Here is a 20,747-nt window from a genome sequence, read left to right on the forward strand (position 1 = left end):
AATGTGTGATTTTGTGTGGGTATGTTCCAGTAATATTGTATCCATAATTTGTATTTTCTAGCATGTTGGATAGTGGATCAGAGCAAAGCTTAATCTGTATTGGCTGTGATGTGATATTATTTGAATTTGTTTGGATATTAAGTGTGGTTTCCCAATTTTTCATTACTATGTTTAGGAACTGTATCAATTTAGGATCTACTTTCTATATTTCCAATATTTGTAGTAACCATGAGTGGGTACACTATCAAAAGCTTTTCGGTAATCAATGTTTGCGCAGTGTAGCGACCTTCGTTTAGTTTTAGCTTGATATGTCACCTCTGCATATATTATCAGTTGCTCTTTACATCCTCGTGCTCCTTTGCAACAGCCTTTTTGTTCTTCATTTATAATTTTGTTCTGTGTTGTATGTGTCATTAATTTCTGTGTAATGACTGAAGTTAATATTTTGTATATTGTTGGTAGGCATGTTATGGGGCGGTATTTAGCTGGGTTTGCTGTGTCTGCTTGATCTTTAGGTTTCGTTTAAGTTATTCCATGTGTAAGTGTATCAGGGAATGTGTATGGGTCTGCAATGTAACTGTTAAATAATTTAGTTACATGTGAATGTGTTGAGGTGAACTACTTTAGCCAGAAATTTGCTATTTTATCTTTTCCTGGGACTTTCCAATTGTGAGTAGAATTAATTGCTTGGGTAACTTCATGTTGCAAAATTATCACTTCAGGCATTTGTGGTATCATCTTGTATGTGTGTTTCTCCTTCTATCCACTGTACATGCCTGTTATGTTGTACCGGGTTTGACCATATGTTGCTCCAGAAGTGTTCCATGTCTGTTATGTTTGGTGGATTGTCTATTTTAATGTGTGTGTTATCCATTGCCTGGTAAAATTTCTTTTGGTTTGTGTTGAATGTATGGTTTTGTTTCCTTCTATTTTCACATTTTTTGTATCTTCCAAGTCGTTTGGCCAATGCTTGTAATTTCTGCTGCTTTTCATCTAATTGCTCTATCGCTTCTTGTTGTGAGATTTTACCTAACCTTTTTCATTTTTTGTCTGATATTTCTTTTCTTATAAATTGTGTTAGCTGTCCAATGTCTTTTCTCAGTTTTATCTATTCTGATCTGTAGCCTGTGTTGCCATGCTGGTTTTGTGGGTTTCTTCTGTGTGTTGATTGGTTCTGATCTCTGCCTAGTGTGTATATTTAGTGTAGTGAGTGCTCCTATATAAACTAGTAGTTGTAACTCTTCCATAGTTGTTTTCATTTATTTTGTTGTGTATGATTGTGTTGATATTTTTTATTGTTGTTTCGACTTGGGGGTTATTTGGCGGTCTATGCATTATCACTATCGCTATCGCTATCACTATCGCTATCGCTATCATCATTATTAATTATGGTTTTAGGGCGCAAAACTGCTGCGGTCATAACGCCCATTCTGTGACTTAACAAAGGGTAAAAAATTAAAATTTAAATCGGCAGCAATGGGAGTGAAACTTAAGAAGGCGGGAATCTAAAAATGCAAGGAAATCTTAGAAAATTGTATGGAAGGAGCATTGTTTTCCCCAAAAAGAGCTTCAAATGACTGATGTCATCTCGCTAACACCGATAAACTCAAGGACACGGTAAGCTGAGTGCATGTCATCTGCTAAAAGGGAAGATATATCAGGCAACAGCTGTAAACCGGCACGTAGTGGATTAAAATAAGGGCACCCAAGTAAACTGTGTCTCACTGTCCACGTTTGAGAGCAATAAGAAGAAAGCACTGTAAGATTGCCACTTAGAAGTTGTCAACAGCTAAAAAGACAGTGCCAAATCCGGAGTCTAGTTAAAATTACCTCCTCCCGATGACGAGGCCTGGAGGAAGAGGTCCAAGCACAGGGATAAGGTTTTAGGTCCCATAATTTATTATTGGGTAGTGCAGACCAACGTATGTGCCATAAAAGATCAGCACGACGACATAAAATGCTCTGGAAACCATGCGAACAGCGGGCTGAGGAAGAGAGGCAGCAGCCTTTGCCGCTACATCAGCTGCCTCATTTCTGCGGATACCAACATGCGCTGGGATCCAGAGGAAAGCCACAGAGATGTCCCCCTAGTGTGGAGGCAGCCCTGAATCCAGTGGGGCAGAGGGTGGATGGGATAAAGAAATTGGAGGTTGAGAAGAGATTGGAGGTTGAGAAGAGAGCTGAGCAAATCCGAGCATATAATTTACTGTGTCCACTGATGGGGACAGATGTACTGTACAGCCTAGAGAAGAGCGTAAAATTTCACAGTAAAAACCGAATGCTGGTCAGGAAGCCGAAATCTAGGAGGGGTGTCGCCAGCAATATAGGCACTCCCGACACCGGAGGTGGTCTTCGAGCTGTCAGTGTTAATAAATGTGGCATCCCCCATGTGTGAGCAAAGAGCAGCAAATGCCCGACAATAAACTATAGGGGAGGGGGAGGGTAGGGGGAGTACTACCCTTGGGAAGCTGACAAAGGTCATGGAGAAGGCAGACCCAGGGGAAAAGCCAAGGTTATGCCGTACCCCCATTTCTCAAGAATGTTTTAGGAAATCGGAAGGAAAGGAAATGTAGCAGTTGACAGAAGCAGACTCCCAGTGGTAGGACAGAGGAAGGGCAGCCTGCATACCCTAAATCCTAGGAGTCATTGAAAAAAAGGGCACAGGTCGGATGAGCAGGCGTGGAAGACATATGACTAGCATAACAACTCAGAAGGACAGCTGGCCGACTGGTCAGCAGAAGTTCAGCAGTCTCAGCGCTGGCTGGTGCTGTAGAAGAGACATGCCATAGCGGAGGAGTGGAACTGTGTTTCTTCTGAGCCTTCTTTGAAGCAGGATGCTGAGATGAAGGAGGAGTGGAGGGTTGCGAGATCTGGGTATGTAAAATATCTTTACAAGTAGGCTCTTTTTTGGAAGTCCGGGCATCCGATTTGAGGGGCTGAGATTTGGCAGGAGCCAATGAAGGTTGAGCCTTAGAGTGAGTGTGTGACAGTGGGGAGGTGGAAAGGGCGATGTTTGGGCTGGCCGATCTCATGACCGTGGTGCTAAAGGTGAGATCGCAAGTCTGAGTGGCCACCTCCTTAGTACGTCGAGGAGAGACGAGGACAGCACTATATTTACCCAATGAGAGTACAGTGGGATTTCTACTGGCGAATAACTTACGAGCAGCAAAGGTAGACACGTTTTCCTTCACTCAAATTTCCTAAATAATTTGTTCATCTTTAAAAATACGAAAATCTCCAGAGGAAGCAGCGTGGTCATCCATGCAGTTGATGCAGCAAGCGGATGGGGGTGGACAATCACCCTCATGGGCACCTTGTCACGGGTAACGCATTTGGCCATATTGGAACACAACAGGCCGGTAAGATTAAACCTACGACACTGATAGCAACACATAGGGTTGAGGATATAATTTGTAAACTGAAATAATCTCATATCACACTTTAATGTTCCATGGAAGTTGAACTCTGTCAAATGTCAAGAAGAGAGTTAAGGGTCGGTACCAATTCCTTTTCGAACCTTTTTATTACTTGATGTATGGCCATTACTCTCTGATCAGACAGGTAATTTTTAATGTCCTCAATTGATAATCTGTCGAGTGAACGGGTATAAACCACCCCACACATTGAGTTTAATGTACGGTGCGCTTCCACCCGGACAACAAGGTGCCATTTTGTAACTAGAAACAAGACTTTGCAGGACCTGCAATTGCATTGAAACCTTTCTTTATAATGAAAGGGTTTACTGTTGAGAAGTTATAACCTTCGTCAGATCAAGAAACAACTAGCAACTTTGGCACTGAGGTAAGAATTTTCTGGGGCTGAGACTCATCTAGCTTTCTTTTGTGGGAAGAAGTCGTAGAAGTAGAAGAAGCCATTGCATAAGTATCCCCCACGATTACCGGCGTCTCCGATGGTGCGCTCCCTCCTAGTGCGATTAAACACATCTTGGGGCTGATGAGCACAACAAAAACAAGTGAGGAAAGCTATACAGAACTAACATAACACAACGAATCACTCATCAAATATGTGGTGAGTTATTATCTTAACTCCTCCCATTATTTAGATTCCCTCAATGACTTTCAATTACTATATTTACAATAATGCATACATTGTGCAACATAAATAATAATAATAATAATAATAACAATAATGAGCTTTCATGGAAGCATTAATGAAGGTGAACAGAAAATCTAAAGTTGACACTAATTCTGAAACAAGTTTTACCTGCTATACATTATAAGCACTGTTTCAAAATTGGTGGTGTTTTTGTCTCCCTGTCATAGCTGATGTTAACTGCTGCTGACCCAAATACATTATTTTGAAGATACATAACCAAATGAAAATGATTGCCCCCTCCTAACTTCTACACACACACACACACACACACACACACACACACACACACACACACACACACACACACACACACACTGGTTTAACCTGAAGTTGGAAAAACTTTACATACGTTCGGTATTGTTATTTATTGCTGCTTATAAAACAACCAAATGGAGACAAAAATCAAACAGTTTTCCTCTAGAATGGGAAGAAAACCTTTTATGCTGAAAAAGTCATCTTAAAATACTCCATTAAAATAATTTCTATTACCCATAAACCCAAAAACAGACCAAATATGCCTGATAAAAAACAAAGTCACTTTTATCGGAGAACATTAGACCTTTCTGCTTCTGGACGTAGTGGTAGTCTGTGTGTCTCCTCTAGTAGCTCCTGCTGGTGTGACTGTGGAACTGGAAGACTCTCCCGGGGATGATGGAGACACTGCCGCTACCGGAGGTGCCACTGTTGTTCTGCTCGGTGCTGTTTTGTTACCCGCACCCACCGTGCGAGACTTTGCACCCCGCCATGTCTGTAAAAACAATTCCGGAGCATTACACTGTTGATGCTGTATTCCACACATATCAAAGTCTGTCAACAAAAAGAACAGCATTTTAATGCGCAATGATGGACACAAAAATTGTCTGCATGAAAGCCATTGTTTCAACATCTTACTAAATCATCACTAATGTTAACTTCTAGTTTAATAGTAGACAATACTTCCACTTACGTATCTCTTTTGTGAGATAAAAAGAAGTGGGTCAATAATTTTTACAATACATACACCAATACTTGCTTCCATCCTGTTCCTAGTTTTGCCGAAAACAACACTCTTTTATACGAGTTACCTAATCTTTGTGGCTCCAGGGAATTGTAAAAACACGAATATCTCCCCCCCCCCCCCCCTCTCAAATTGTGTTTAAGATACTGTTTTATTGTGTCATCAGGTACACACTTTTAATGTCCTTTAATACAATCTGTTGTCTCTGGCTTCTCTTTCTGTTCCGGTCTCTAACATGCCTCCTGAAGCTAGTCATATGCTAATGCGAACACGCAATGTGAAAACCTAAATTCCTGACCACCAGAAAAACTGGACTCTGTAATTTTAGTACGATGTACATGGCTAGGAGTCTTTCACACAATGAAAGAAATGTTGAGGAGAAAAAAAATCTATCAGACAACGAAGCATGTCTGTCATGGACAGGAGAAAAAGTACTTGGCACAACAATATTACCGAATGTGGAAATACAAGTAGTAGTATTTTAATATAAAGTGTGGAATTTTTATACCGTGAGGTGCACCTAATAAAGCAACACTAATAAGACAAAGCAAAAAACTTATGGCGGCCTTGGACTTTTCAGTCTGCTCGAAACCTCACCGTTATGAGAGTAATCCATTTTCCTGATTCCACAGAAATTTATACACTTGACACACGCAACAACTGAATCTTCTAAGTAGTAGTACATATTATGACTTTAAGGAAGATCTAGAACCTTACACTTTTACAATTTCATTGTTTGTAACAGGATGATACTGCGCCAAACTTCTTGGATGCATGTCATATTCTGCTTTATTAAGTTGCCTCAGTACTGGAAACATTTTATTTGTTCAACTGTGTCCTGTTCTAATCTTACAGGTGTTTTACTTTGCTCTATATGAATGAAATACCCTTATTTCAAAAAAGTTTTATCAGGAAAGTAATGTCATCAACAGTTCTGTTCTGATGCCTGTAATGGTTGGGGCACACCACCCATGCTAGTTAGTAGGTGACATTACCTTCCTAACACAACCAATCTGTTTCTGTCAAGCTAACCAGAGTGTCAGTACCTCTCCCTACGTGAACCTCTGTACCAGCTACGAGAGTGTTCTCTTGAACAAAAGTATAAAATCAAATTCTGCATCGAACTTGACAAGTTCACTGCTGAAATATTTCCAGTGATTGAAACATCTGGAAAGAAATGCCTATCAAAATAACAGAGGTTTTGGTGGCATGAAGCATTTTTGAAAGTTCGGGATGAAGTCGACGACAAAATTTGCTCTGGACGCCCTTTGACGTTGAAACATGAAGACAATGTGACTTGCGTGCATGTACTTTTGAACACAAGACTGTGGAATATGCATTTGTCTGACAGCACACAAACTCTGATATATCCAAAACCATGATCAACGGGATTGTAACTTAACAACTGTAGATTAAGAAAGTGTGTTCAAACCTGGTCTTAAAGATACTGGCAGAACTGAAGCTGTGAGGATGGGGTGTGACTCATTCTTGGGTAGCTCAGATGGTAGAGCACTTGCCCACAGAAGGCAAAGGTCCCGAGTATGAGTCTCGGTCCAGCACACAGTTTTAATCTGTGAGGAAGTTTCATATCAGCGCACACTCGGCTGCAGAGTGAAAATCTCATTCTACAAATGATATGATCGACCATGAATTTTAACAGGCTGAACAGACTGTTAATGTTGTATTTTTTGGGGAATTGTTCAGAAGACTTTGAAACGAAACAGTCACAGACACCAGACTAGACAAAACCAATTCTTGAACTCTGCAACAGGACAAGACGATCAGCCACACCACCTTCTTGATGAGGGATTATCTGGTGAAAAACAGAATGGCAATGGAGACAGGGGCAGCTGGCCATTCTCTACCACCAACACTGCCCAATACAGTAATTAACATGTCGATCTCTTGATGGTAGGGAATAAAGGCCAGGAAGAAGAAGAAGAAGAAGAAGAAGAAGAAGAAGAAGAAGAAGGAGGAGGAGGAGGAGAAAAAGAATTAGGATAATTATATCAAACCCGAAGAGCACAAATGGCAAACTATAAGTGGAAGTATGAAATGGAACTATTGAACAAGAAAGAACTAAATTACAAATGAAGTAATTCTCACAAATATTAAAGAAATTTTAAGAAGAGTAAACATGGCCACATAGCCCCCCCCCCCCCCCCCCCACTCCCTTCCCTCAACCCCCAACCGATGCGGCCCGACACTGAAGTTTAACCACAATGCTGTAACTGCCAGTAGTATGGGTGTGTGGCCTTTTGCTGCAACCAACCCACAACACGGGTCAAATGCATGGGTGATCATGCTTCCAGGAAATGCAAGACTGGCGGAAAGGAACTGTCACACTGCACGCACTGGGGTGGAAAACATGTAGCGAGATGGCACCTATGCAAATAGTACCAGTGTTCGCTCAGCACAAAGCAAGCAGAAGAGTTTCACCCCTCCAGGCACCTGCTGGGGAGAGTGGCGTCAACATGGTGCGCCCAAGCAAAGGTTGGGAAAGCACCTGTGCCACCCAGCAGTCTGGGCCACAGATGACAGCAGAGGAGGAGGAAAGCCGTAACTGCCTCATAGCTCAATGTTCACCTGTGAGCCTTGGAAGTGTTGGGCAAGCAAAGGAGCCACAGCTATGCACGAGTACGAGCACTGCATCTGGCCAGAGATCATGCAGCAAGTCGCAAAATGATGGGGGAGGGGGCTCCACATCTCACTGGCGTACAGCTGCCATTGCAGAGCCACCACAAAAGTTGGTGGGGGAGGGGGAGGGGGAGTGGGGAGTGTTTACCCCAGCACATCCTGTTCTGACACCAAGGCATAGTGATGACCAGACAGGAAATTCCATACATTAATCCCTAAAAATGCAGCACCACAGATTTAGAAATCCAATCAGAATCAACAAACGAAGAGATCGAAATAGCCACCTCTCCCTCCAGACTACAATGAGATGAAACAATATCCACACCCTACCATAACAAGGCTGCGGGAGGGAACTCCAATAGAGCAGAATTGTAGAAGCTTGTATCTGAAGGAACAACTGGTTTGCATTAACCTATAGCAAACATATGCAAGAAAGAAGACCTACAAGATGAATGGTAACTAATCTTGATTCATCCTCTATAAAAGAAAGAAAATATTGCAGAGGTGAATGATTATAATAATTATTGTGGCATCTCACTGCTCCAAGTAACATGCAGGATCCTATCACTATATATCTCACAATGTCTAGAACAAGTTGAGTGCATACTGGGAGATTTTCAAGTAGGATTCCAAAAAGGTCAGTTGACAGAAGAACAAATATATATCCCAAAAACATTAACAAGATGTTATATGCTGATCTCCACAATCAGGTCCAGAGGCCTGTAGATTGTGAAGCAGCCACTGTGTCATCCTCAACTACATTGCGCCAAGAGAAATGCAGAGGCCTAGAATTAGCACAGATCCTCCCGGCTGTTGTTGGCTTTCCAGACCTTCGAGCCACTACCTCTGAATCAAGTAGGTCTTTAGTGGCAGCATGAGGCCAAGTGTAATCATTCCAGGCCTCCCACAAACAAAAAAAGTATCTGGCATTACCATAAATTGCACAAGGCAGTGAGCTATGCTGTCCTCTAACCTCTTCCCCATCCACCCCTTTTTTTCAAAATTTTATAATGATATTAACACTACACAAACAAACCATGAAAACATAAAACAAAACAAAATCATTTTATGAATTATTGTGTATATTTTAACACATTCAGCTTCAGTCCTAAATATAGAAAAGCTGTCGTCAACTCTGGAGATGAAGTTGTTTGTTGTTGTGGTCTTCAGTCCTGAGACTGGTTTGATGCAGCTCTCCATGCTACTCTATCCTGTGTAAGCTTCCTGTGTAAGCTTCTTCATCTCCCAGTACTTACTACAACCTACATCTTTCTGAATCTGCTTAGTGTATTCATCTCTTGGTCTCCCTCTACGATTTTTACCCTCCACGCTGCCCTCCAATGCTAAATTTGTGATCCCTTGATGCCTCAGAACATGTCCTACCAACCGGTCCCTTCTTTTTGTCAAGTTGTGCCACTAACTCCTCTTCTCCCCAATTCTATTCAATACCTCCTCATTAGTTATGTGATCTACCCATCTAATCTTAAGCATTCTTCTGTAGCATCACATTTCGAAAGCTTCTATTCTCTTCTTGTCCAAACTATTTATCGTCCATGTTCAATTCCATACATGGCTACACTCCATACAAATACTTTCAGAAATGACTTCCTCACACTTAAATCTATACTCTATGTTAACAATTTTTACTTCTTCAGAAACGCTTTCCTTCCCATTGCCAGTCTACATTTTATATCCTCTCTACTTCGACCATCATCAGTTATTTTACTCCCCAAATAGCAAAACTCCTTTACTACTTTAAGTATCTTATTTCCTATTCTAATTCCCTCAGCATCACTCGACTTAATTCGACTACATTCCATTATCCTTGTTTTGCTTTTGTTGATGTTAATCTTATATCCTCCTTTCAAGACACTGTTCATTCCATTCAAGTGCTCTTCCAAGTCCTTTGCTGTCTCTGACAGAATTACGATGTCATCGGCGAACCTCAACATTTTTATTTCATCTCCATGGATTTTAACACCTACCCAGAATTTTTCTTTTGTTTCCTTCACTGCTTGCTCAATATACAGATTGAATAACATCGGGGAGAGGCTACAACCCTGTCTCACTCCCTTCCCAACGACTGCTTCCCTTTCATACCCCTCGACTCTTATAACTGCCATCTGCTTTTTGTACAAATTGTAAATAACCTTTCGCTCCCTGTATTTTACCCCTGCCACCTTCAGAATTTGAAAGAGATAATTTCAATCAACACTGTCAAAAGCTTCCTCTAAGTCTACAAATGCTAGAAACGTAGGTTTGCCTTTTCTTAATCTTTCTTCTAAGATAAGTTGCAAGGTCAGTATTGCCTCACGTGTTCCAACATATCTACGGAAGCCAAACTGATCTTCCCCGAGGTCCGCTTCTACCAGTTTTTCCATTCGTCTGTAAAGAATTCGTGTTAGTATTTTGCAGCTGTGGCTTATTAAACTGATTGTTTGGTAATTTTCACATCTGTCAACATCTGTTTTCTTTGGGATTGGGAATTATTATATTCTTCTTGAAATCTGAGGGTATTTCGCCTGTCTCATACGTCTTGCTCACCAGATGGTAGAGTTATGTCAGGACTGGCTCTCCCAAGGCAGTCGGTAGTTCCAATGGAATGTTGTCTACTCCCGGGGCCTTGTTTTGACTCAGGTCTTTCAGTGCTCTGTCAAACTCTTCACGCACTATCTTATCTCCCGTTTCGTCTTCATCTACATCCTCTTCCATTTCCATAATATTGTCCTCAAGTACATCGCCCTTGTATAAACCCTCTATATACTCCTTCCACCTTTCTGCTTTCCCCTCTTTGCTTAGAACTGGGTTTCCATCTGAGCTCTTGATATTCATACAAGTGGTTCTCTTCTCTCCAAAGGTCTCTTTAATTTTCCTGTAAGCAATATCTATGTTATCCCTCGTGAGATAAGCCTCTACAGCCTTACATTTGTCCTCTAGCCATCCCTGCTTAGCCATTTTGCACTTCCTGTCGATCTCATTTTTGAGACGTTTGCATTCCTTTTTGCCTGCTTCATTTACTGCATTTTTATATTTTCTCCTTTCATCAATTAAATTCAATATTTCTTCTGTTACCCAAAGATTTCTATTAGTCCTCCTCTTTTTACCTACTTTATCGTCTGCTGCCTTCACTACTTCATCCCTCAAAGCTACCCATTCTTCTTCTTCTACTGCATTTCTTTCCCCCATTCCTGTCAATTGTTCCCTTATGCTCTCCCCGAAACTCTCTACAACCTCTGGGTTAGTCAGTTTATTCAGGTCCCATCTCCTTAAATTAGCACCTTTTTGTAGTTTATTCAGTTTTAATCTACAGTTCATAACCAATAGATTGTGGTCAGAGTCAACATCTGCCCCTGCAAATGTCTTACAATTTAAGACCTGGTTCCTAAATCTCTGTCTTACCATTATATAATCTATCTGATACCTTTTAGTATCGCCAGGGTTCTTCAATGTATACAACCTTTTTTCATGATTCTTCAACCACGTGTTAGCTATGATTAAATTATGCTCTGTGCAAAATTCTACCAGGCAGCTTCCTCTTTCATTTCTTAGCCCCAATCCATATTCACCTACTACGTTTCCTTTGCTACCTTTTCCTCCTGTAAATTCCAGTCACCCATGACTATTAAATTTTCATCTCCCTTCACTACCTGAATAATTTCTTTTATCTCATCATACATTTCAGCAATTTCTTCATCATCTGCAGAGCTAGTTGGCATATAAACTTTTACTACTGTAGTAGGCAAGGGCTTCGTGTCTATCTTGGCCACTATAATACGTTCACTATGCTGTTTGTAGTAGCTTACCCGCATTCCTATTTTCCTATTCATTATTAAACCTACTCCTGCATTACCCCTATTTGATTTTGTATTTATAACCCTGTATTACCTGACCAAAAGTCTCGTTCCTCCTGCCACCAAAATTCATTTACTGAAGTATCACAGCATAAAATGAAAATAAGTAATTCTTCTTTGTTTTATGGTTAACTGTTGAAACATATTCTAATTAACTTTTATTCATTTTCCTATCTTTTGTTTATATATAGTTAGTCACATGTTTGTTATATATCTTAAGTCTTACGAAATTTACGAAAATTTCCTCATATATTTTATTTTCCATTAAGTTGCAATGCAGTGTAGTGATGCACAGGCAAAAATCTACCTCTCATTTTCTTCTGTCACATATAGACTGTTGCACATCCGTTAAACCAGTTCACAGCAGTGTGTTTTGTGGTTGGTTATGGATCATCTGGATTCAGAAAACCTGCTGGCAGTATAGTTTTGGCAGCCACTCTTTTTATACTTGCTGACTACTGCCTGACAACATGCCAGAATTCAGTTACTTTTTTTATACACAAATCTGTGTTATTCGCTGTTGATGAAATTATAAGGTGCTTGCAAGGGTGAAACTTATAAAGTTGATATCATAAAGTCTTTAGCTGGTCAGAATTGCTTTGTATCAGTTGCCTTCACATTTGATAACAGAATCTGGCAGCTGATATTTTTTCACATGGCTTTCTAATCGTAGACTGGCAATTTTAGTTCTGTCACATTTGTACTTTCGTTTTCCATTAATGTAAGATATACTTCCTTTGCCTTTGCCACATTCGTTGCTACAATATTCCCTGCATATAACTGAATTTTGATTAAAAATTCCTGAGATGGTGTAATCCAGTTGGGACACATCGCACAATTATAGGTGGATTGATACTGACCAGAACAGATTCACTGTGCAAGTGAGCTGTTAGGCTGTTGGATGACCACTTCCACAGCTTCCACATTGTACGTACATATAAAGCTTTGGACTTTATACCACCACCCACAAGATTTACTCCAATGTCTTTTGCAAGGAAAGTTAGTGTGTCGAGCGAAACTTTGACGATGTTTCAGCACCTTATGGATCAACCTAAGGCCGACATCTGCACCTACACCTACACAGATCCTCGCAAGCCATCGTACAGTGGGTGGCGGAGGGTACCTGTACCAGTACTTGTCATTTCCTTTCCTGTTCCACCCGCAAATGAAGCGAGGGAAAAACGACTGCCTGTATGTCTCCACAGGAGCACTAATTTCTCGTATCTTATCTTCATGGTCCTTATGTGCAATGTACGTTGCCGACAGTAGAACCGTCCGGTAGTCAGCTTCTCTAAATTTTCTGAAAAGCTTTCACGAAAAGAAGGTCACCTTCCCTACCGGGATTCCCATTTGAGTTTCCAAAGCACTACCATGAACACTACCAGTAACAAATCTAGTAGCCTGCCTCGGAACTGTTTTAATGTCTTCCTTCAATCCGATCTGGTTCTGCAATGCCCTTTACAGGTGAACAACTCTTTCCTAAAATTCTCCCAACAAACAAAAATTGAACATTCACCTTCCCTACAACAGTTCTCACAAGCGCGTTCCACCTCATATCACTTTGCAATGTTATGTCCAGATATTTAAATGCCTTGACTGTGTCTAGTAGGACCTAGTAATACAGTTCTCCAACATTACAGGTGAGATCTCCCTACTTATCCACATTAACTTACATTTTTTCGAAGTTTAGGGCTAGCTACCATTCATCACACCAACTGCAGATTTTGTCCAAGTCTTCATGTATCTTCCCACAGTCACTCAACTTTGACGTCTTACCATACACCACAGCATCATCAGCAAAAAATCGCAGATTGCTGCCCATCCCATTAGCCAAATCGTTTATGTATATAGATAACAACAGTGGTCTTATCATGCTTCCCTGGGGTACTCCTGATGATACCCTTGTCTCTGATAAACTCTCACCATCAAGGACAACATACTGGTTTAGCTATTACTTAAGAAGTCGCTCACAAATCTGAATTATTCCATATGCCCGTACCTTCATTAACAGCCTGCAATGGGGCACCGTGACAAATACTTTCCAGAAATCTAGAAATATTTCTGATAGCCATGTCTCAAGGAATGGGTGTCACTTGCACCACATAGATGATTTTCAAAACATTATACATGTTTGCCTGTTTTCGAGTTCTCATGCCATGCTCTTGCCCCTTGGTGGAAGGGGTGGTGTGATTTATATTGGATCTGCATTTAATAACATATATTTTTTATTTCATATTGATATTAGTTTTCCTGGTTTTCACATTGATATTCTGCATTCAATATTCATAATATCTGATTTTGAGGCCAGTTCATATTCGCCATTGATCTGTAGAGACTTCTGTATATCACTGGCATTCGTAACCATGAGACTCAAGTCATCAGCATATAGCCTATGTACGTAAAACAGTTTGAACAGTCATATTTAATCCTCTTAGCTGTTATTGCATAGTGGCTAGCAGATTTCTAATGTGATGACAAACAAGGGCATCAACAATGGACAGCCTTGCCTTGGCTTACCGAACTATCGCAATTAAATGTTCTACTTGGTTGACTTTATTCTGAATGAGCTTCAGCTTAACATTTTAACTATTAAATTGGCAGAATTTTGTGGGAAACCCATTGAGTTCATTGTTTAAAATAATTAATGATAGTAGACTTTAAGAAAGCCTTCGACAGAGTAAACTAACATTATAATGCATTTTAATTTGGGAACATCTGCTATGGTTATTATATCTCTATAATATTGCACTGTCCGTGTAATCTATCCATGCTTGCACATCCTGGTTTGGTAAGGACAGATCTTTTACTAAGACCTTAAATAGCAGTGGCCTGAAACTATAACTGAGAGCACATATTCTGAAGAAACAATTTTAGTTATCCACTATGGCCTATTTGTTAGGCACAACCTTTTTACGATTCCCTTGACACAGAGAAAAGCTTCTATCCAAAAAAACAACAGGGATTTGAAAGTAATGTTCATGTAACACTGAACTTTACCTTTTCTTGCACAGTATCCTGTGAACAATGGCTGATGGGTGAAAGAAAGCATCTGACATAGTGCCAGACTGCAGACTGTTAAAGGCACAAGCATAGAGAACAGGTTCTCAGATATGCGAGTAGCTCGAAGATTTTGGAAATAGCAGAACCCAATTTGTTGTCTTGGATGGTGAGTCTTCATCAGAGGCAACAGCATAGCCAATAGTGTCCCCAATGAAGGGTGATAGGACTACACCTGTTCTATATATACATAAAAAAAGGTTGTCATTGAGTGACTGTACAAGAATACATGGTAACTGACAGAATTTCTACTTGGTGTGATGAATGGTAGCATGCTCAAAAATGTGAAAAAAAATTTAAGTTACTGCACTTAAGTGTGAACAAAAAATCATACAATGTTCAAATGCAGTATCAGCTGGGTGTTCTTCACAAAACTGCATCAATCAACTATTCAGGCATAACATTGCACAGCAACACAAAATGGAACGAGCATGTACAATCAGTTGCTGAGAAGGCAAATTATAGACTTCAGTGTATTGGGAGATTTCTAGGAAAGTGTAGATCATGTATAGAGGAAACTGTGTGCAGAATACTTGTGTAACCAGCTCCTGAGTACTGCTGAAGTATATAGCATCGACACCCCTATTTGCTGATAAAACTGTTATTATTATTATTTCTTTCTTATCTCAGACATTATGTCTGGTCAGAAGTAGAAAGTGACGCGGACCTTGATCAAGCGTGACTTCCTTTTAACTGTACGGTATATGTTATATTGCATTTAGGAACTTTCGGGTAATTGAACATGAATCAATAATTACGGATTTCTGTAGTTGTATATACAAGTTTGGATGTAGCTGTATTGCATTGATGTACTGGTGGATATAGTGTGGTATGACTCCTGTAGTTGATAGTATAATTGGTATAATGTAAACTTTATCCTGATGCCACATATCCTTGACCTCCTCAGCCAGTTGGAAGTATTTTCAATTTATTCTCCTGTTTTCTTCTGTATATTTGTTGTATTGGGTATGGATATTTCGATTAGTTGTGTTAATTTCTTCTTTTTATTGGTGAGTATGATGTCAGGTTTGTTATGTGGTGGTGTTTTATCTGTTACAATGGTTATGTTCCAGTATAATTTGTATTCATCATTCTCCAGTATATTTTGTGGTGCATACTTGTATGTGGGAACGTGTTGTTTTATGAGTTTATGTTGTAAGGCAAGCTGTTGATGTATTATTTTTGCTACACTGTCATGTCTTCTGCGGTATTCTGTATTTGCTAGTATTGTACATCCGCTTGTGATGTGATCTACTGTTTCTATTTGTTGTTTGCAAAGTCTGCATTTATCTGTTGTGGTATTGGGATCTTTAATAATATGCTTGCTGTAATATCTGGTGTTTATTGTTTGATCCTGTAACGCAATCATGAATCCTTCCGTCTCACTATATATATTGCCTTTTCTTAGCCATATGTTCGATGCGTCTTGATCGATGTGTGGCTGTGTTAGATGATACGGGTGCTCGTCATCTAGTGTTTTCTTTTTACAATTTACTTTCTTCATATCTGTTGATGTTATGTGATCTAAAGGGTTGTAGAAGTGGTTATGAAATTGCAGTGGTGTAGCCGATGTATTTATGCGAGTGATTGCTTTGTGTATTTTGCTAGTTTCTGCTCGTTCTAGAAAGAATTTTCTTAAGTTGTCTACCTGTCCATAATGTAGGTTTTTTATGTCGATAAATCCCCTCCCTCCTTCCTTTCTGCTTAATGTGAATCTTTCTGTTGCTGAATGTATGTGATGTATTCTATATTTGTGGCATTGTGACCGTGTAAGTGTATTGAGTGCTTCTAGGTCTGTGTTACTCCATTTGAGTAGGTCAATATGGGTATAGCATAAGTATTTATAGCTTTTGTTTTGTTTCTTGCTGTCAATTCTGTTTTCAGTATTTTTTTAGTCTTTGTCTATATTTTTCTTTTAGTTCTTCTTTAATATTTGTATTATCTATTCCTATTTTTGTCTGTATCCTAGATATTTATAGGCATCTGTTTTTTCCATTGCTTCTATGCAGTCGCTGTGGTTATCCAATATGTAATCTCATTGCTTAGTGTATTTTCCCTTGACTATGCTATTTTTCTTACATTTGTCTGTTCCAAAAGCCATATTTATATCATTGCCGAGTATTTCTGTTATCTTTAGTAATTGGTTGAGTTGTTTATTTCTTGCTGCCAGTAGTTTTAGATCATCCATGTATAGCAAATGTGTGATTTTGTGTGGGTATGTTCCAGTAATATTGTATCCATAATTTGTATTTTCTAGCATGTTGGATAGTGGATCAGAGCAAAGCTTAATCTGTATTGGCTGTGATGTGATATTATTTGAATTTGTTTGGATATTAAGTGTGGTTTCCCAATTTTTCATTACTATGTTTAGGAACTGTATCAATTTAGGATCTACTTTCTATATTTCCAATATTTGTAGTAACCATGAGTGGGTACACTATCAAAAGCTTTTCGGTAATCAATGTATGCGTAGTGTAGCGACCTTCGTTTAGTTTTAGCTTGATATGTCACCTCTGCATATATTATCAGTTGCTCTTTACATCCTCGTGCTCCTTTGCAACAGCCTTTTTGTTCTTCATTTATAATTTTGTTCTGTGTTGTATGTGTCATTAATTTCTGTGTAATGACTGAAGTTAATATTTTGTATATTGTTGGTAGGCATGTTATGGGGCAGTATTTAGCTGGGTTTGCTGTGTCTGCTTGATCTTTAGGTTTCGTGTAAGTTATTCCATGTGTAAGTGTATCAGGGAATGTGTATGGGTCTGCAATGTAACTGTTAAATAATTTAGTTACATGTGAATGTGTTGAGGTGAACTACTTTAGCCAGAAATTTGCTATTTTATCTTTTCCAGGGACTTTCCAATTGTGAGTAGAATTAATTGCTTTGGTGACTTCATGTTGCAAAATTATCACTTCAGGCATTTGTGGTATCATCTTGTATGTGTGTGTTTCTGCTTCTATCCACCGTACATGCCTGTTATGTTGTACCGGGTTTGACCATATGTTGCTCCAGAAGTGTTCCATGTCTGTTATGTTTGGTGGATTGTCTATTTTAATGTGTGTGTTATCCATTGCCTGGTAAAATTTCTTTTGGTTTGTGTTGAATGTATGGTTTTGTTTCCTTCTATTTTCACATTTTTTGTATCTTCTAAGTCGTTTGGCCAATGCTTGTAATTTCGGCTTCTTTTCATCTAATTGCTCTATTGCTTCTTGTTGTGAGATTTTACCTAACCTTTTTTGTTTTTTGTCTGATATTTCATTTCTTATACATTGTGTTAGCTGTCCAATGTCTTTTCTCAGTTTTATCTATTCTGATCTGCAGCCTGTGTTGCCATGCTGGTTTTGTGGGTTTCTTCTGTGTGTTGATTGGTTCTGATCTCTGCCTAGTGTGTATATTTAGTGTAGTGAGTGCTCCTATATAAACTAGTAGTTGTAACTCTTCCATAGTTGTTTTCATTTATTTTGTTGTGTATGATTGTGTTGATAGTTTTTATTGTTGTTTCAACTTGTGGGTTATTTGGTGGTCTATGCAAGAATGGTCTAATGTCTGTATTTGTGTCTTTGTATTCAATATATGTCAACTGAAATTTTTCTTCTGCATCTAACATGTGTGTCACTTCATGTTCTATTTGTGCTTGTTCTGGCGGCTGTCTTAAGACTTCATTTTCCTCTGATTGTTTAATTGATGTGTGTTATTCTTTGTTTGTTTGCTCTGGGATTTTTGAGTCCATTACTGTATTTTCTTCTTCTTCTGATTGCACATTATTTTGTTCCAGTATTTGTTGTACTTGTTGTTTGATGTTTTCTAATTCTGACTGGGGTATCCTGTTATTTTTTATTATTACACGGATCTGATCAGCTAGTCGTTGTTCTGTTAAAAATTTTAATTCTGGGTATCTGGTAATAAATGTTGTGTATACTTGTGATCTGTATCCAGTTGTGTTGGTTCCTAGGTTTGTTGCTTGGTAATAACAGAACATGAGGTGTCAATTAACTTCATCTGACCATCTCATCCTCTGTCTTTGTTTTCCTTCTAGGATGGTTGCAGGAAGCATATCCTGCAAAACACCTCTTATATCATTTTCCAGCTGGCTGGCAGTGTCATTACCATTGTGGGCGGGCATAGGGTTCAAGCCTCGTCCCCGACCATGACGGCGCTTGTCCGAGGTTTCTTTAGTTGTGTCCCGAACCAACTAATCACACTAAAAGAGGGGTTAGCCCTATTAGTGGTTTGTTCGTTTCGTCGCCTTTTACGACTGGCACAACATATTATTATTATTATTATTATTATTATTATTATTATTATTTTAATATGTGATATCGTCAGAGAAGTGTGTTGTCAGAGAAACAGTTTGGTTTTGCTAGGTCCGAGACGGTGTAACAGTCTTATCACAAGCCACAAAAAATAGACTGAAAACAATGATATCTTCATATCTTCTAATTATAAGAACAATTAGCACCATCGCTGATGTTTTTTCTTCTTGTTCGAGTAGCCTTGATGCTAGCAAGACGCACTTTAATCTGTCGCCTATGATAAGGTCTAGTACTATTACTATTATGTGAACTACTTATTGTAAACTATTGGAGAAAAATAGAGAACCATGTTATTCAAGTTTATCTCACATTTTCTGTAAGAATATTACTAATTTTGATCCTCTGCATTCTATCTTTGCTTCATTGCGGACGAGCTGCAATGCCACCATTGCCAGTAATGTATTTATATGATGTTATTGGCAAGAGTTATAGTTTTCTTTCAGATTGAAAATGCTGAGAACAATTATTTAATGCTGATTAATTTCTTTTTCTTTTTCTTTTTTTTTTTTCAAATCAAATTCAGTCAGTTGTTTTCATGTAACCGGAACAGGTCGATTCTGTGATACACCGATATTCATTTATCTGCTGCCATTTCATGAATGCTTTACAAGACGATTTTAAATTGCCAAATAACTCAAACAAGTATATTTGCCATTGTAAAAAGAATCCACGTAAAGGTAATTTGATTGTATATCAAAATCTATGCTATCTACCATTCTTTGCTGGTGTTGGAGCACAATACTTTCTCAGTTAAGGCTCAGAAATAATTTCAGTAAAATTCGCCAATTCCAGTGTTGCATGTCTCCATGTTAAAAAAGTGAAGTGATATTCAAGAGTGAGCCACGTTTGTATGAAAGTTGTCAACAAACCTAATTGAATAATTTTAAACAGATACAATTCTTTACAGACAACATATGAAAATCGTTGTGTGTTTCAATTTAGTTCACATTCATGCTCATGTCTTATTCTAGTCAGGTAATGCAGTAATTGAATGGCAATTTAGAACTGTAGACATATTTAAATATTTATGTTGGACAATGCTAAATTTATGCACTCACAACATGGTTTAAAAGCAGCGCAAGTATTTGGGATTCTCACCGGGTCACATTAAAGGAACACACTTATTACAGAAATTCTCCATGAACTCAAATGGGACCTCCGGGGGGAAAGGTGGTCTGTTTTTCGTGGAACTCTAGTAACTAAGTTTAAGAGACTCAGCATTTGTGACAGACTGCAGAATGACTTACCACCAACATACGTCTCACATAAGAACCACGAGGAAATGAAGAGAAATCAAGTCTTGCACAGAAGCATAGAGAGAGCTGTATTTCCCTTCTTTCATTTGCAAATGAAATAGGAATGAGACTGACTAGCAATGGTACAAGGTACTCTCCACTATGCACCACATGATGGCTTGTGGAAAATTTACTAAACCTGCATGTCCTCTTATCAACATTTTAGTAATGCGAAGTACAGTACTGTAACTGAAAGAGTGGGGCTACAAAAATATCAGGTTACATTTTGTAAATATCAAGTTTCAGAAGGCAAAAGTTTATTAAGTACTATGTAAAATAAGAAAAAATTAATGAACACAAAACCCCCAAATCTTTTACAGAAGCTGAAAATATAGTGCAGACTTCAATGTGAGATGCTTATAATAGTTTCCACAGTGAAACTTTCTCTCGACACGTGACAGAAGATCAAAGAGGTTCAAGGTTGTATGTAAAGTATGCGAGCACAAGACACAATCAATGCTTTCTTTGCACTATAGCAAT

General features: G+C 38.9%; 1 protein-coding gene across 9 annotated transcripts in view; it reads right to left on the reverse strand.

Annotated features, from left to right (window-relative positions):
- The window catches only part of LOC126272172 (uncharacterized), a 483,755-nt gene that overhangs the window by 164,362 nt on the left and 298,646 nt on the right, over positions 1-20,747 (reverse strand). For all 9 annotated transcript variants that reach the window (XM_049974815.1, XM_049974816.1, XM_049974814.1 and 6 more), the window contains one exon: positions 4,676-4,864. In XM_049974815.1, the coding sequence (XP_049830772.1) occupies positions 4,676-4,864 (189 nt within the window). The remainder of the gene's footprint in view (positions 1-4,675; positions 4,865-20,747) is intronic.

Source organism: Schistocerca gregaria, chromosome 5 (assembly GCF_023897955.1).
Source record: "Schistocerca gregaria isolate iqSchGreg1 chromosome 5, iqSchGreg1.2, whole genome shotgun sequence".
Taxonomy (NCBI): Eukaryota; Metazoa; Arthropoda; class Insecta; order Orthoptera; family Acrididae; genus Schistocerca; species Schistocerca gregaria.